This window comes from Camelus bactrianus, chromosome X, assembly GCF_048773025.1.
Source record: "Camelus bactrianus isolate YW-2024 breed Bactrian camel chromosome X, ASM4877302v1, whole genome shotgun sequence".
NCBI lineage: Eukaryota > Metazoa > Chordata > Mammalia > Artiodactyla > Camelidae > Camelus > Camelus bactrianus.
In genome coordinates, this window is record NC_133575.1 from 80946165 (window position 1) to 80963761 (window position 17597).

The 17597-nt window shown below is 41.9% G+C and overlaps 2 protein-coding genes across 3 annotated transcripts; both read right to left on the reverse strand.

The window, feature by feature from the left end:
- Positions 1 to 422: 422 nt before the first annotated feature.
- On the reverse strand, positions 423 to 2448 carry LOC105080882 (uncharacterized). The gene is given in 4 exon segments (XM_074359060.1): positions 423 to 760; positions 762 to 1310; positions 1674 to 1743; positions 2288 to 2448. Coding segments are annotated over 2 exon segments (552 nt in total). The 5' UTR covers positions 1284 to 1310; positions 1674 to 1743; positions 2288 to 2448; the 3' UTR covers positions 423 to 730.
- Positions 2449 to 13946: 11498 nt separating this feature from the next.
- Positions 13947 to 16331, reverse strand: BEX5 (brain expressed X-linked 5). 2 transcript variants are annotated; one of them, XM_010970000.3, is made up of 3 exons: positions 16176 to 16331; positions 14970 to 15036; positions 13947 to 14538 (listed from the first exon to the last, which is right to left on the reverse strand). In XM_010970000.3, exon 3 carries the CDS (start codon positions 14508 to 14510, stop codon positions 14169 to 14171), a length of 342 nt encoding a protein of 113 aa, XP_010968302.1. In that variant the 5' UTR covers positions 14511 to 14538; positions 14970 to 15036; positions 16176 to 16331; the 3' UTR covers positions 13947 to 14168. The 2 variants fall into 2 exon arrangements, with proteins under 2 accessions (XP_010968302.1, XP_045363112.1); XM_045507156.2 differs by having other exon boundaries at positions 16180 to 16327.
- Between the last annotated feature and the right edge of the window lie 1266 nt (positions 16332 to 17597).

Sequence of the window (17597 nt, forward strand, 5' to 3'; positions counted from 1 at the left end):
AGCATGCACTCTACCACTGAACTATACCCTCCCCCCTGGTTTTAGTTATTTTTTAATGACAAACATAATCCATATCATTTAGGAAAAAGTGGAGATGAGTGAGCAATGGAAATAAAAAGAATCACATGTGGTAGGAGCCATAGGACAGTAGAGGACCCAGGAGATGCAGCAGCAGTGCCCACTGACATGGTTACAATGAGGGGAAGAGATGGGGATGAGCGCACCTGCAGAGGAATGGCATGTAAGTACCTAACCATCAAGCGATTGGCCTCATTTCTGAGAGCAGGCGAGACCTATTTTCTGGCTACCTTGCAGGAAAAACCATTGCCCAATATTTAGTGCACACATTTCCAGAGTTTTCTCTGTGCCAAATGCATGATACAGACATTTATATTTTCACAAAAATGGGCTCATACTGTATATGTGGTTCTGAAAACTGTTTTTCCTTTATTGTTATTTTACAGTGTACCATGAACATCTGTTCCATGCACGTGGCTGAAAATCCCCTACTGAAACACAGAGAGCACTGTAGTTGGGTCAAAAGGCTGCTGGTAACAAGAGTGACACCTAAAGCAAAGTATCAGCTTAAGGTTAAAGCACATAGCCTGGCAAATGCCTGCCAGGGAAAGCAGGGTCAGCAACATTCTCACCGGAGGAGTCAGAATGGAAGGCCAAAGGCATTAAAGATATGGGATATCATGTAAGCCCCTTTGGCCCCTACCTCCGCCTCTCATTCCCCTGACACCCCGTTGCCCCCTTGGGGTGAAGGGATCCTGTACATCTCTTTGCATCCAATGAAAACCACCCATTTTCTGTTTTTTCCTTAGCTCCTCCTGAGCCCGTGACATATCTCCACATTCTCTCATCATCTCCTCACTGCCCAAATGCCTTTCCTGTAAGTCCTCCTGACGGTCCTTGGGGGAATCATCCGTCCCCCTGTCTGTTTTTCTTTTTGCTTTCCGGGGCACATAATCTTCAGCCGGGCGCTTTTCAGCAGCCCGTGCCTCGCTCTCCAGCTTTGCCTGGGATTCAGGCTTGCCCTCACCATATGGTTTTCCCTCGGCTTCAGACTTGCCCTGCTTTTCTTGCTTCCCCTCACCATATGGTGATCCCTCATCTTCTGGCCATCCCTCATTCTGGAGCTTTCGCACGTGTTCTGACTTCTTCTCCACTTCCAGCTTTTCTTCCTCATCTGACTTCCCTTCATTTTCAGGCTCTACTTCATCTTCTGGCTTTCCCTCGCTTTCCAGCTTTCCTTCATTTTCATTGCAGAGTTTTTCCATGTTGAGATGTCGCCTCTTTTTCCTGCCCTGCGAGGATGGGGTGGGGTGGGGAGAGGAGACAAAGAGGAGACAAGAGAGACTGAGGGCCTGGGGGTGGAATGCAGCTCCGGATAGCACTTGCATCTCGCCCTTGTCAGGGATTCCCTGACCTGGACCGGCCTTCTTAGTGTGCCTTGTGACACACTTTACCACACCGTTCCTCCTGTACGTGAGAGCCAACCACTTCCAGGGCAGGCCCTGCCACCTTCTGTACCAACCTTCAGCGTGGCAGGAAGTGTGTATATTACATGTAGTGGGGGGTGGGCAGTGGGGCCCTCAAATTCTGCCTAAGCTGTGCCCTCCAAACCTGTCCCCTCAACCTGTCCGGTGCCCCATCCCACTTTCACTGACCTGCAGGAACTCTGGATAGGTGCCTCCTTCTTTTCTAGCCTTGCAGAGTGCTGGGAACAGACACGCAGACCTGCAGACAGACAGGAGACAGAGGCAGAGGCTGAGCGCTCAGTGAACTAAGGTCCCTTTCCTGAATCTGGGCCTTCCTCATCCAACGTTCCCTCCCCCACCTCCCTTGACCCCGCACCTCAGTCGCCATATCTTTTCTCAGGCATCAGGCATCTGACCAGGATGCTTTCTAAACTGTTTTGGGTCTCTGTAGCCCCCTCACCTGCAGGCAACCCGCCCCAGTTCCACCCCTTTACACGGAGGTCACTATTTCCTCATAGGCAATGAATGTGAGAGGCGGATTATTTTCAGAATTTTTCTACGTTTCACTGTCGCACTGCGCCCCCCGCCCCCATTTCAGGTTCGAAAATTGAAGGAAAGCCCAGAAGAGTTTCGTCGAGAAGGCGGCGGGGTGGGTTGCTGGGTCCTCCCTCCCCACCTGCCCACGCCGCGCCCCGTGCCCCTCCTCACCCATCTCTGGACCCTTCCCTTCTCCCCGGGCCCCGCCCCGCTGCTTCTGGATCCTCCTCTCATCCTCCTCCCGCGCCGCCCACTTTCACACTGACCTGCGAGGCCCGGGCCAGGCCTGCGCCTCCTCGGGCTCGCCTAAGCCCGCTCGCCCCTCGCCCGCCACCCCGGGAGCTCGGGGAGCTGGTTCCACGCGGGCGATGCGAGCGGACGCGGCCGGGACCGGACCGCAGGGCTGGCGGGCGGGCGCGCGCGGGGGCTGCTGCCCACGTCTGCGCCCGGCTGGTCACGTGAGCGCCACGTCACCCGAGCTCTGCTCCCCCCGCGCCGCCCCCTCACCCGCGTCCCCAAGGGATCGAACAGCTGCAGACAGACCTTGGGGGTCAGGGGTTGGAGAGGAGGGAGTTACTGACAGAGCAGGAGGGAGGAGGCTTCCTGATGCAGGTGCTTTACCTGGCACATCTCAGGTCCTTACGCAGCATCCCCCTGAGATGTCCATTATCACCGGTTGTGACAGCTGATCACAGCGGGGTACCCGACTTCGCCAAGAGCGCTCAGCAACCGAGCCCCACAACCCGCTTTCAAGACCAGCTCTGCCTGACTGCAGAGCCCAGGTGGTGATACCCTCCGGGAATTGAGCTACCACCTTGAGTAGTGGTGTTCTGGGCCTCCTGTTTTAGTCCACATGTTCTCTCTCCTTGCGTGATCTCTGTTCATTTCCCTCTAAACACAGATGATTCCCAAATCTACGTATCCAGGTTATTCCCTCCCCTGAGCCTCAGGCCCTTTTTGCCAAGTGTCTATTGGACACCACTTCCTGATCCTCGAGGGACTTCAAAATCCATGTACCCCAACTGATTTCACCAACTTCCTTTTCGCTTTCTTTGTTCACTTCTCTCCACACCGGAAACTTGCATGCCAACATTTGACCTGTTCTCATCTAGGGAGAATGTCTGACAGCTAAAAAAGGGACGCATTAAGACATTTAAAAATATGGACTAGAGATGAACAGACTCATCAAAATCCTTGCTTTACAACAGACTCATCATTTAACCCTGCTTGTCCCTCTTTCCTTTTCTTCCATTTCTCCCTTTCCCTTTCCTCTTTCACACTTGTGAAACCACCACCCAACTCCAAAACTAGAAAATTGACATTATAGTTGCTACAGTGTAGTGCCATATATTTGGTTTTGATGATATGACTCTAACGTGTCTTTGTTTGGGTCTCTTCAGGTTTGTCTTGATTGGAGTTAATGAACTTCTTAGATGCACATATTAGTGTCTTCCTTCTAATTTGAGCAATTTTCTTCTATTATTTGTTCAGAAATTATTTCTGCCCCTTTATGTCACTTGTCTCTTTCTGGGATTCCCATCATGAATATGTTATTGTGCTTGATGGTGTCTCATGGATCTCTTAGGTTTTGTTCATTTTTCTTCATTGTTTTCACTTTTTGCTCCTCAGACTGTATAATCTCAATTCATCTGTCTTCAAATTAGCAGATTCTTTCTTCTGCATGCTCAAACATGATATTGAACCCCTTTAGTGAGCTTTTTGTTTCAGTCATTGTACTTTTCAGCTCCCGAATTTCTGTTTGGTTTCTTTTAATAACTTTTATTTCTTTATATTCTATTTCTCTACAGATATCCTATATTTTCTGGGGCATTTCCTTTAGCCCTTTGTCCATGGTTTCCTTTAGCTCTTAGAAAATATTTGACAATTGATCTAAAATTTTTGTCTAGTTAGTCCAATACGTGAACTTTATCAGTCAGTTTCTAATACTTCTTGTTTTAATTTCCTGTGAATGAACCATACTTTCTTGTTTCTTCATATACCTTATGCACAACTTGCATTGAAATCTCGATGTTTTGTATATGAGAAACTGTCAACTCTAGAAATCAGAATCATCTGTTTCCCAAGATCTGTTGTTGCTCTCTGTTGTGGGTTATTGTTTCCTTATTTAGTGACTTTTTAAAATAGTCTTGTATTTTCTGCATTCTTTGTCATATTTGGCCATTGAAGTCTCTGTTTCATTAGCTCAATGATCAACTAGTGTTTGGACAGTTACCTTAAATGCCTACAGCCAAAAAAAGAAAAAAAAAAAACTACTTTCCCAGTCTTTGCAGATGAGCTCTGAGTTTGAGCACTTTTTTAATGCTTTACCTTCTGCTTGTGCAGAGCCTGAAGGCCAGCCCAGGGTGAATGTTTATGGTCGTCTTTGTCCTTTTCTGAGCATGTGTCCAACCTTGAGCATAGACTTCTTGATTCCTCATTATATGAGAGTTTTTTAAAGTGCTTTTTCCTCCATTTACGTCTTTTCCCTAACTCTTCCTTCCTAAGCTTCTCAGTCTGCCTATTGCTTACCCGAAATGTTGTTTCTTGTCCCAGGCTGCTATGGCCAATACCTATGACTTTAAATACTTTTGGCAAGTCACTCAGGAGGGTGTTGTTCCAGCTCCAGTCCTGGTAATGCTATTAGCGCACTATGATGAAGGGAAAGATTTGTGCTGGTCCTTGAGGGAGCCACCAGACAGACCAATATCCACAACCACAACTCTGTGAGAATAGGATCCAAACTCCTCCTTCTGGCACTAGCAATCTGAACCCAGATAGTGGTCTGTCATCCACAAACTACTACCAATCTGAGGCATGGGAATTGGTACACAGGTAACTTAAAATTTCTTACCACAAAGCAAGAGTTTCTTTCTTCACCAAATTTCCTCCAGTTGTTGTAATATTTTTTTACTAGATTCCAGAATTCCACAAAACTTGATTCTGATAGTTTTTGCCAGTTCATTAGTTGCTTGTGGGGAGGGATAAAGTCCTGGAGTTCCATACCCTGCCATTTTCAGTAATGTTACTTTTCTTTCTATTTTCTATTTGTCAATTTTGGTAGTTTGTGTCTTTATGGAATTTGTCCATTTCCTCTATCTTGTCTTATTTGTTGTCATACAATTGTTCATAGTATTCCCCTATAATCCTTTTCAAACCTGTAGAATTGGGAGTGATGTCTCCTCTTTCATTCCTGATTTTGTTAATTTGAATCCTCATCCTTTTTTCCTTGGCAGTCTACCTACAGTTTTGTCAGGTTTTTTTTTTTTTTTTCAAGAAAATACTTTTGGTTTTAATAATGTTCTCCATTGTTTTTCTAGTATCTATTTCATTTATTTCCACTCTAAATTTACTATTTCTTTTCTTCTGATTTCTCTGGGTTTAAGCTGCTTTTCTTTTTCTAGTGTTTTAAGGTGGAAATTTAAATGTTTGATTTGAGATCTTCATCGTTTTAATAATAAGTATTTAAAGCTATAAAGTTCCCTCTGAGCACTGTTTAACTACATCTCATAAGTTTTGGCATATTGTGTTTTTGTTTTCATTCATCTTAAAGTATTTTGTAATTTCTCTCATGATTTCTTCTGATTAAATGAAAGTATATTGTTTAATTTCTATGTATTTATAGATTTTCCATATTTCCTTATGTTGTTGGTTATTAAATTGCATGTCATCAGAGAATATTCTTTGTATGATTTCAATCCTTTAAATTTTATATAGGATTTTATTATGGCCTAGTATATGATCTATCCAGGAGAATATTCCAAGGCTACTTGACAAGAATGTATATTCTGATGTTGCTTGGAGTATTCTGTAGGTGTCTGTTATTCTAGTTGGTTTGTAGTTTTATTCAAGTGTCTTATTTCTTTTGTGGGGGAGGGATGGGGAGTGATTAGGTTTTTTTTTTAATTGAAGTCCTGTGGGTATTGAACCCAGGACCTCATGCATACTAAGTATGCACTCTGTCACTGAACTATATCTTCCCCCACATTATGTCCTATTTCTTTGTTGATATTTTTCCTACTTGTGCCATACAATTTTGAAAGTGTCATTTTGAAGTCCCCAATTATTATCAATTGTCTGTTTTTCCCTTTTACTCTGTCACTTTTTGCTTTATGTATTTTGACTTACATGTTTATATTTTTATATATTCCTGATGAATTGACCACGTTATCACTATAAAACATCTTTCTTGTACTCCAGTAACATTTTTTGTCTTAAAGTCTATTTTGTCTGCTATTAAAATAGCCACTCCTCTTTTTGTTACTCTTTTATCGTATATATTTTCCATCTTTTCACTTTCATTGTATTTATTTCTTTGAATCCAAAATATTTATCTTATAGATAATATATAATTGAATAATGCTTTTTTCCCATTCTGCTAAATTTTGCCCTTTGAATGGAGCATTTAATCAATTTGCATTTAATGTAATAATGGAAAGGTAGGATTTATATCTGCTATTTTACTGTTTGTTTTTTTATATGTCTTCTGTCTTTTTTTGTTCCTCTATTTCTCCACTATTGTATTCTTTTGAAAAGATATAAAAACATCTTTGTGCTTTCTGGTTAAGTAATCTTAGTTTACAGTCATTTTCTTTCCATATTCTGAAAATATCCCACTGTCTTCTAATTGCCACGATTTTGATTAGAAGTCAGTTGTATATTAGTATTTTTTTAATCAAATTTGAAAAGTTTTGATTATTATATCTTTGAATGTATTTCCCTGCCACTTTCTCTTTCTCATCTCTTTTTGGGATTCTCATTATGTCTATGTTGGTATGTTTGATTGTGTATCAGGGTTCTCTGTGTTTCTGTAAACTTTTCTTCATTTTTATTTATATTTTGTTCTTCAGACTCAAAAATATCTATTTACCTATCTTCAAGTTCATTGATTCTTCAGACAGTCCATATGAGTTGCTCTAGTGAATTTCTCATTCCAGTTATTTTCTATTCAACAGAGGGGAAACTGCCTTTTAAACAAATACTACCAGGAAAACTGGATATCCACATGCAAATGAATGAAGTTGGACCTTTACATTACACCATTTACAAAAATTAACTCAAAATGGATCAAAGATCTCAACATAAGAGCTAAAATTTTGAAAATCGAGGAAGAAAAAGGTGGGTAAAACTTCATGTCACTGAATATGGCCATGATTTATTGAATATGACACCCAAAGCATAGAGAAAAACAGTATTAGGTAATTGGTGCTGTTGACCTAAAACAATAAAACGACTAGTTTTTTACCAGCAAAATATATTTATTTGGGAATAGCAAAGAATTGCAATTCAGGACATGTAAGCTATGGCAGACCACAGGCAAAGTCTGGAGAACAAAGGAAAGAATGTTCTTTTATAGAGTAGAAAGGGGAGTTGGGAGGAGCTGTTATACACAAAAACAAACAGTCCATTGGAGGAAATGAAGTTCTAAGGGTAGTGGCTTTTCACTGGCTGAGTTGTGACAGTCTCTCATTGGCTGAGATGTTACCAGGCAAGAAGAAATTCTTCCTTCTTACTCCTGGGTAGTAAAGTCCTAACTTTCTTCTTACTGGGCATATAAAAGTATTTATCCTTCTGTTGGGTCTGCAACTGATATGGTAGGGCATGAGAGCTCCCCCTTCTGGCTGCCTGACTCCATTTTAAAAGAGGTTTCTGTTTATTAGTTTTCACATATTCACCCTTTTGATTAAGATTTTTCTCTGAAAGCATTACTGATCAAGAGTCAGATTTTACCAGATTCAGTGGCCTTTTGCCACTCAATGCTAGGAAAACCTTTCATGGGTGTCATGTCCCATGTTGGAGGGAAAGTACACAGATTGGAAACCTATTGAGGTCACATTTGAGTAACAAAGAAGGGTAGGAGGGAGATCACTAATCATTTCCCATCTAAGTTCTGTATCTTAGAATAGTGAATACAGCAAGAGCACACTCAAAGCTGAAAGAATTAAACAGTGCTGTGTGAAGACAAAGTGCAGAAATAAACATGAAGCAATAGCTGATGAACTTTTCACAGAAAATAGGCTTGAACGGGCAGGGCACGGAACCAAAAGAGGATTATTCTCATGCCCTAAGAGCTAATGGGATTTACCTTGCTAGGTTTTGATTCACTCTTTCTTCTCTCTTATTTCTCCCTTTGGGCTAGGAATGTCTATTCTATGTCTGTCCCACCATCGTATTTTGGAAGCATGTAAATTATTTGGTTTCACAGGTTCATAGCTGGAGAGTAATTTTGCCTAGGATGAATCACACCTAGAATCGAACCCATATCTCATTTAGATGGTACTTAGACGAGATTTTGCCCTTTTGGCTTTAGAGTTTATGCTGGGATGAGTTAAAACTTTTAGGGCTGTTGGGATGAAATGAATGCACTTTGCTTGTGAGGACATAAATTTAGGGGGGCCAGGGGTGTAATACTATAGTCTGAATGTTTATGTCTTCCTCCAAATCGTACATTGAAGCCCTAATCCCCAGTTTGATGGTATTTGGAGATGGGGCCTTTGAGAAGAGATTAGATTTAGGTGAGGTCATGAAGGTGAAGCCCTTATGATGGGATCACTGTCTGTATAAGAAGAGGAAGAGATCAGAGAGATCTCTCTCTCCTCACCATGTAAGGACACAGCAAGAAGACAGCTATTTGAAAACCGGGAAGAGGATTCTCAGCAGACACTGCATCTGTCAAAACCTTGATCTTGGACATCCAAGTCTCCAGAACTGTAAGAAAAAAAATATTTGTTGTTTAATCCACCTAGTCTACTGTATTTCTACTGATAGCAACCAGAACTAAGACATTTTGAATTAATCAAAGTTAAATACTTTTGTTCATCAAAGAACACTATTAAGAGAGTGAAAAGGCAACCTACAGAATTAGGGATTTATTTGCACATTATATATCTGATAAAAGTTTAACGTTGAGTCAATATAAAGTACTTGTACAACTCAACAACAAAAAGAACCCAACTGAGAACTGGGCAAAAAACTTGAACAGACATTTCTTCAAAGAAGATATGCAAATATCCAAAGCATATAAAAAGATGCTCAACATCACTAGTCATTAGGGAAATGCTAACCCAAACCATGATGAGGTATGACTTCACATCCATTAGGCTGCTACTATAAAAAGAAATTCAGAAAATAATGTGGTAGTGAGAATAATGTGTGGAGAAATTGGAACATTTGTACAATGCTAGTGGAAATGTAAAATGGTGCAGCTATTGTGGAAAACATTCTGACATTTACTCAAAAACCCCACATATAATTACCATATATTCCAGTAATTCCACTTCTGGGTATATACTCAAAAAAGAATTGAGGGCAGAGGCTTACACAGATATTTGTACTTTCATGTTCACAGCAGCATTATTCATAATAGTCAAAAGGGAGAAGCAATCCAATTGTTCATTGAAAAATGAGTGGATAAATACTATGTGGTATATACATTCAACAGAATATGATTCAGCCTTAAAAGGAAATGAAATTCTGCTACATTCTATAATATGGGTGAATCGAGAAAACATTATGCTAAGTTAAATAAGCCAGACACAAAAATACAAATAATGTATGATTCCACCTATATAAGGCCCCTAGGATAGTCATATTCATTTAGACAGAAAGTAGAATAGTGGTTACCAGGGCCCAGGTGGAGAGAAGAATGGGAAATTATTGTTTAATGGGTACAGAATTTCAGTTTGGAATGATGAAAAATTTCTGGAGATGCATAGTGGTAATGATTCTACAACAATGTGAATATACTTAATGCCACTGAATTGTACACTTGCAAGTGGTTAAAATGTAAATTTTGTATTATGTATATTTTTCCACAGTAAAAATCCAAAAAATTGGACCATTTTAAAGTGAAAGGTATTCTAAATTCAGTGGTATTTAGAACAGTCACAGTGTTGTGGAACCACTGCCTCTATTTAGTTCCAAGGCATTTTCATCCCCTCAAAGTAAAAGTCCTTACTCACTAAGCAATTTCCTCCCTTTACCCTCTCCCCCAGTTCCTGGCAGCCACCAATCTGTGTTGTATCTTGTATTGGTCTTCTAGGTCCGCCATAACAAAATCCCACAGATTGAGTGACTTAAACAACAGAAATGAATTTCTCACGGTTCTGGAGATTGGAATTCCGAGATCAAGTTGTCAGCAGTTTTGGTTTCTCCCGAGTCCTCTCCCCTTGGCTTGCAGATGGCTATCTTTTCACTATATCCTTATATGGCCTTTTGATTGTGAGTGAACACTCCTAGTATCTCCTCCTCTTCTTGTAAGCACACCGGGCCTATTTGATTTTGGTATCACCCTGTGACCTCATTTCACCGTATTTACTTAAAGACCCTATCTCCAAATACAGCTACATTGGAGATTAGGGCTTCAATCTATGAACTTGTGGGACATGATTCAGTACCTAACATTCCAACCTCTGTCCCCTCTCCAATATTCATGTCCTTCTCATATAAAAAGTTCATCCCATCTCAACAGTCCCCAAAGTATTAACCTATTCCAGCATCAACTCCAAGTCCATCTAATTATCATTTAAATCAAATCTGGGTGAGATTGGAGGTATGATTCATTCTGAGGCAAAATTCCTCTCCAGTTGAACCTGTGGAACTAAAGAAGTTATGTGCTTCCATATTCAATGGTGGAACAGGCATAAGATAGACATTCTTCTTCCCAAAGGGAGAAATCCAGTATCATGAGAATTTCCCCCTATGTTTCCTTCTAAAAGCTTTATAGTTTTAGCTCTTAGGTTAGGTTTCTGATTGAGACAATTTTTGTGTGTGGTGTAAGACAAGGGTCCAACCTTATTCTTTTGCGTGTAGATATTCAGTTTCCCAAGCACCATTTGTTGAAAACACTGTCTTTTCCTCACTTTATGGTCTTGGCAACCTGTTGAAAATCATCTGACGATATCTATGCAAGTTAGTTTCTGGGCTGTTTTTTCTATTCCATCGGCCTGTATGTCTGTCCTTATGCCAGTACCAAACTGTTTTGACTATTGTAGCTTTGATAGGGGCTATATAGCAATGATTCTCTTGTGGAGCTTCAAGTGGGAGCACGGGCGTCCCCAAACATTGATTTCTGACTTCCATTCTACAGAACTGTGAGAGGATACATTTCTATTGTTTTCTTCTTCTTTTAACAGCAGCCACCAGAAACCAATACTAATAGTGAGCAGCAGGCACTGTGGCAAATGAATATCCCTATTTTCACCTTACCACGTTACCACATTAGGGAACTAAGGCAAGCATATAATCCCTCTTTTGTTATTGGATAAATTCAAAATGGCTAGGACAGACCCTTACAATGAAAGTTTTAAGTGTGCAAGAGAAATGTGATTTTTATTAATTTTATTGTTTATATTTTACCCACATTGGAATGAGAGAGTAAATTACATGGTGTTCAATTGAGGAAGTACATCTTATTAAGACATACAGACCCTTCTCTTGGACTTTTATTTATTGTCTTGCTACCTTTTCAATAATATTTAATATGTTTTACATAGTATATATCAATTTTTTTCCTTTATGGTTTCATCTTTTCTTATTTTTCTAGTGTTCAGATAGGCCTTCTCCCCTATGATCTTTTCCCTGAACTCAGATTAACATATATCTATATTTTCTTTTAGTTGTTTCATTGGTTTGTCCTTAATATACTTGACATAAAAATATATGTATGCATGGGTAATTCTCAAGCTCTAGTGTGCATCAGAATTACCTGGGAGCCTGTTAACAATGCAGTTACCTGGGCACCATTACCAAAGGGTGGTTCTGGAGTGTGGGGCCAGGATTCTGTATTTTAAATAAGTGCCACATGTGATTCTGAAGCATTTGATAGGCTAGAAAACTTCAAGGAACACTGACATACACTACCTTAAAAGGACCTCATATGTTGATTTGGGGGTATAATTCTTCTCTTCTGATATGTCTTTCACAAGAAAAATATTCTAGATAAATGAAATTATTTCCTTGGGGTCAGTCAATCAAGGGTAGCGAAGAGAAAATAAACCAAAGATAGTCACAAATTATACCCAGTTGTTCTCAAGTCGACGTGTACATCAGAATCACAGTGGGAGCTTTTACAATGTAATGATCCCTTGATCTCACTTCTACTGAGTCTGATTCAATAGGTTGGGATTGGGTCCTGAGCTCCACTTCAAATAATTCAAACCTGCAGCCAAGGTTAGAACATATGCACTAAAGATAACAGCATAAAAATAAGACAGTTGTCTCTTTAAAAAGGGGATGGGCTAGTGGTTAAAAAAAAAAAAGCCTTATGTGTATGTGTGTGCGTGCGTAAAACGTAAAGTGGAGTGTCCAAACTTGAACTAAAGTTGGGACCTCCACTTTAATTTATCTAAGTCCAGAGCTATCATGAACTTGTAGGATGCAGTAAGTATGGAGTAAAATCTAGTTTCCTGAATTTTTTACCAGTCCCTCAAGTGATTCCAATGCAGTTGGTCTGTATAGCACATGTTGATCAACACTGACATTTATAACAGTACAATGTCCATGCATCAAAATTGAGTCTAAGGAGACATAAATTGTTGTGTTCCTTTTTCAGTTGCAAGCTACAGTCTGCAGGGAAGAAGAAGTTACTTGCTCACAAATGATCAGAGGCAAACCTCGGCCCAGACAGCAAGACTTTTGACACAGCTATAATTAACTATTGTGCTCTACAACTTACCAGACCCTGTGCTAGGCACTGAGGGTACCAGGACAAATGAGACAATATATTTACTGTGAGAAGGGCAGTCTAGTTAGGAAGTAATGATGACTGGGTGGTGGAACATCCTGAAAAAGTGGTCCATCTGCCATATCCCATCTCAGCCTGTTTCCCATTGATCTGTGATTACAGGTCTATCGAGCGCAGCAAAAATCAAAGTAAAAGCAGAGGGAAACTGCTCTGGATCCGTGTAGGTTGGTGTGAGTAGAGACTCCTGGGTCTCCTGCAGTGAGGGTGGTATTGACCAGAACAGTTCTGGGGACATAAAGCCACCCTCACAATACCTGGGTATATAAAAAGTAAAAAGTTTCTAGCAGTGTCTGCACAGAAAACGGAGAGTCAAGAAGACTGAGCCCTATTCACTGGAGGATAGAAGGAATAGTCCAATTCTGAGCATATCATCATGAGTGTCACTCAGATTTATCTTGGGGAAGAGGGAGTGAGGAGAGGAAAAAAAAGTCTGAGAAAAACCACAAAGGGTTGTTTGGATCCCTAAGCAGCACTGGGGAATTACTCACCTGGAGTAAGTATAACTGTAAAGCAGGCAAATGGGAAACCACTGAGGGCTCCAGAGAAATCAGTGGGTCTTTGTCACCTTTAAGACCCCAGCACATCAGCAGTGTTGGGGACCACTGGAGGGAGCAAAACCTAGCAGAAGGGGAAGGAGTGCCTAGCAGTCATGGCATTATCCAGGAAAAGGAGACACAGCAGCGTAGGTGTACAACAGTGTCTCCTACCTGGTGGTCAGTTGGACTTGCTGGTAGACATACTCCTTGGGTCCTTCACTAAATATGAAGGCCATCCAGAGGGCTGGGGCCTTGCATGTGTCAATAGAGCAGCCAGAGTTCAGTCAGTACCTCATTTGATTCCCACAGTAGCTCCGTAAAGCATGCACTGTCTTCATTTTACAGACACATATGCTGATTTTAAATAAATGTATCTGTAATAATTACCAGGTTTGTGCTTCTAAATAAAAGATCCAGAGGTAGTATAATATTTATGTCTTTAAATTGTGTCTCAAATGTTTATTGTCTCCATCCCCTTTATAAGCTGATTGGTAAGTTATTTGCTTCTTACTTTTGTTCTGACACACATGATACATTTTGGAAAAGTGAGGAAAAAAGATAATCAAGAAAAAATAAAGAAAAGGCTGCATTCTGATGTGTATATATATAATACACGTGGTTTTAAATGAGATAGTATATCTACAGACAGCTTTTTAAACTGCTTTATTAACTCTACAATATGCGATAGACATTTTTGCATGCAAGTTGATGAACCTCCCCTGCTGACAGAAAAACCTACAGAGTAAGTCAAAAGTCAAAATGAAATCTCCAATCAGAAAAATGACAGAATACCAAAGGTTCACAGTAAAGGCTACATCAAGAAAATGCAAGTTTGAGAAGCAGGGGATTTATGATCATTAACCTCAGCCTTCAAGGCATAAGGCAAAACTCATCATGATGGTCATGGTGAGGGGGATCTCCAATAAGAATGCGCAGACTGTACCTCAACTGAAGCTCCCTAATTTTCCTCCTTAGCTCTCTCATCTCCTCCATGAACCTTTCCATATCATCTGCATCTCCATCTATCATGTCAATGTTATTGACAAGCCTATTGGGCATATCCTCTCTAAAATCCTGGGCAGGTGGAACCCAATCCCCTCTAATGTTTCCTCCAGGTCCCTGGCCATCACCACCTCCCAAAGGGTGGGCTTCCTCTTCATTCTTCACTGGAGCCTGCTCCTCTCCTTTGCTTTCCTCGGGGACATTTTCCATCTTGAGATTTTTTTTTTCCTGCTTCTTCCTAGGAGACAAAAGTACTGAATGTAACAACAGCTTTCAGAGCTCTATCGGCAAAGGTTTTCCCATCTGAGAGACTGCATGTGCCCTCTAGGGGGCGCCCCAGAGCCGGCCCTGCCATAAAGCCCATCGTTTTCTCTGAAAATTCTTCCCTGGGCCACTCCTCCACCAAAACATAAGACGGGTGGTGGGCTGGACAGTGGTTGAGAGACTAGGCTTTAGCTTCTAGAGATCTTGATAAGCCCTTCAGGGGCATCCCAGGGCTTGTCCCTCTACCCCCTTCTTCCCTCACTAGCCACAGGCCCACTGTTTCTAGACTCCTGCCAGGTCTCTCCTGCACTTAACTAGGGCAGGTAGGGCTGGGAGTCTCCCAGATTTTGTTCTGATCCCTTATTCCCCCTACGCCAGAGGGCCCCAGGCACTCCCCCTTCATACCTGCAGGGATCAGAAGCAGTCCTCCTCTCTTAGCCTTGAAATCTGCTGTACCAACGGACCTAAAGACCTGCAGACGGAAATGCAACAACGGCCAGGATTTTTCATTTGATTAAAGGACAAGTATCGGGGGCAACAGCTCCACTGTTGACTTAGGACTCTGCTAGTCAAATGCTGCTGCCTTGTCTTTCTCCTCCATCCTGTCACACAGCTGCTTTTCCTGCCCCGCGACACGCTACCTCGCCTTCCAGAAATAGGTATTGTAATCAAAGATGGTTATTTCCAAACCAGTTAAACCTCTTCTTTAGGACCCTTATCTCCACGATCTCGTCCTTCCCGTCACCTAATTACAATTTCTTGAATGCAAATGTATAACTTGTGGGGCGGGGGAGTCCGAAGAACTTGTTGGGTAGCTACGTGGTTTATTTATAAAGAATTTCATTATGGGTATCTGCCAAGACCTTTTGGGACCCAGTGGCCTTTCTGGAGCTCACCCTCCTACCACTGCCCACCATTTTATGCATCAAGATGGAAGGGGGAAGAGGTAACGTGGGCACTGCAAACCTGTACCGGGGGCGGCGTCAGCGCTTTGTCATGCTTACCCCAGGGTCCGCAGGCAGCTCCCACGCTTATGCGGGCCTGCAGGGACCAGAAACTGTTTCTCGCCGCCACCCCCCTCCCCACACACACCCCCGCCTATATCTCTAAATCGCCTGATCGATCGCCTTCTCCGAAGGGATGTGCTTCCCAGACCTAATCCCTATCCTTATTCTCTGCATCAGCCGCCCCGGTCCCCGCTCCCCTCCCCCCAAGTTCCCGCAGCCCACCGTTTCCGGCTCCAAAATGGACGGAGGGTGGAGAAGAAATACCGGGAACGGAGCCCTAGACCCGTTGTACAGTCTGCCATCTCCAACCCAGGGTCACCGTTTGCGCGCCCCTCCTGTCGCCCTGCAGAAATCAGGCCGTTTCCTCGCGGTCTCCGTTTCTGGTCCTTCCCTTCTAGATGTCATCCGACCGCCCACCCCCTAGGAGATCCCAACTGGTCCCCATTCTCAACCCTTGGCCCCTCTGGATCTCCTCCCTCCAAGACTTCCATTTCTTGCACCAAACGGGTGGACATCGCGGAAAGGTTAGAGAGAATCCAGTCCTGGACCCGCTCTGATCTTTCCCTTCAGGCCCCGTTCCCCTCCCCAGTCAGCGCCCTCCAACCTGCCAAGGATCGGGGTCAGCTCCTACGACTTCCTCCTTCCCAAGACTTGCGCGCCTTCAAGGCAACAGCGAGCCGGCGCACAGCCACAAACAACTCCTGACCGCAACTGGGAGGAGAGAATAAACCAAGCGTCGGCTCTAGGTCTCGTAAGGGCTACGTCACTGTGAGCTCAGATCCCCAATTATGGTTCGTACCTGCAGTGCGGCAGAGGGTTGGGAGCGGGAGCATGGGCGGGGCCACCTTTCTCCTCTTTTCGTCCTCTCCCCACCAATACCACTGGGTACTGCCCATCCCTTATTTATTTATTTGTTTGTTTGTCTATTTATTTTCCTGTTCAGCAATCTTCAACACCAAAGAGGTCATAATATTTTGTCGTTTGTATTTGCTTTTTCCCTGATTCTTGCTGGAGCTTTTAAAGAATTGCTTCTTCCTCTTCTATACCATTAAATGCCCACTTTTCTCCCCTCCACTTCCCAGCAAGTAAATTCCAGAATTTCCCCTAACAGTCCTGGTTTTGTCCTAGGCTGGAACCGTGGCGTAGGAGGCGGGGGCAAGGCTAGAAAGTCTGGAAAATAGGTTGGAGGTTAACATTTTTTTTAAAAAGTCCATCTTAGTTTTAATTCTCTTTCTATTTTTGTTTTGTTTTGTTTTTAAGAGAATGGGTAATTGTTTTTTGTTCTGTTTCTCATCAGCATGCATTCATTTTTTGGTTATAATTAGACAATACAGTTATTTTTAGTTGAAAAATAAGATTCGAGTTGTAAAAACTTGGCAACCTGTTTCTGCTAATGAATCATCCTATAAATATAGACCCTCGGGACAGTACTCTCACCCCTTTCTAAGGACTTTGAAATGTAAACCTAAGCTGGTGGTTTCCCTTGTGAAGCAGCTCTGTGCAGGCCTTTTATGAGATGAGGCAGTGAGTCTAATGGAGTCTTGCTAGTGGAATTTCAGATCTTGAGACCTATGACAAATTTATGGTCTCCTCTAAATTATATCTTAATTATATTAATGCGCCTTCACTTTACAAAAAGCCTCTAGCATGGCCTCTAACATAGAGCAACACTGAGGTGTTCCAACAATTCAGAACGATAATTTGAGAAAGTTATGCTGATGGATAAAAAGTATTGTGAAGTTACAATATTAAAACAATATTATAGCAGAATAAATATAGAACAAATGAACAGGAGAAACCCAAGTTTCAAACCCAAATATGGAGAAATATTAGTAACCTGATTGAAATATTTTGAATCAGTAGAGAAAGGTTAGATTACTGAAGAAATGGTGCTGGGATAATTGGTTAGCTATTTGGGAAAAAAAAATGAAGTGTGTTATTCCCGTTATACACCTAAATACAGACGCTAAATATTTAGATTAAAAGATATAAAACCATTGAAAATAGTATATAAAAAATGTTATTT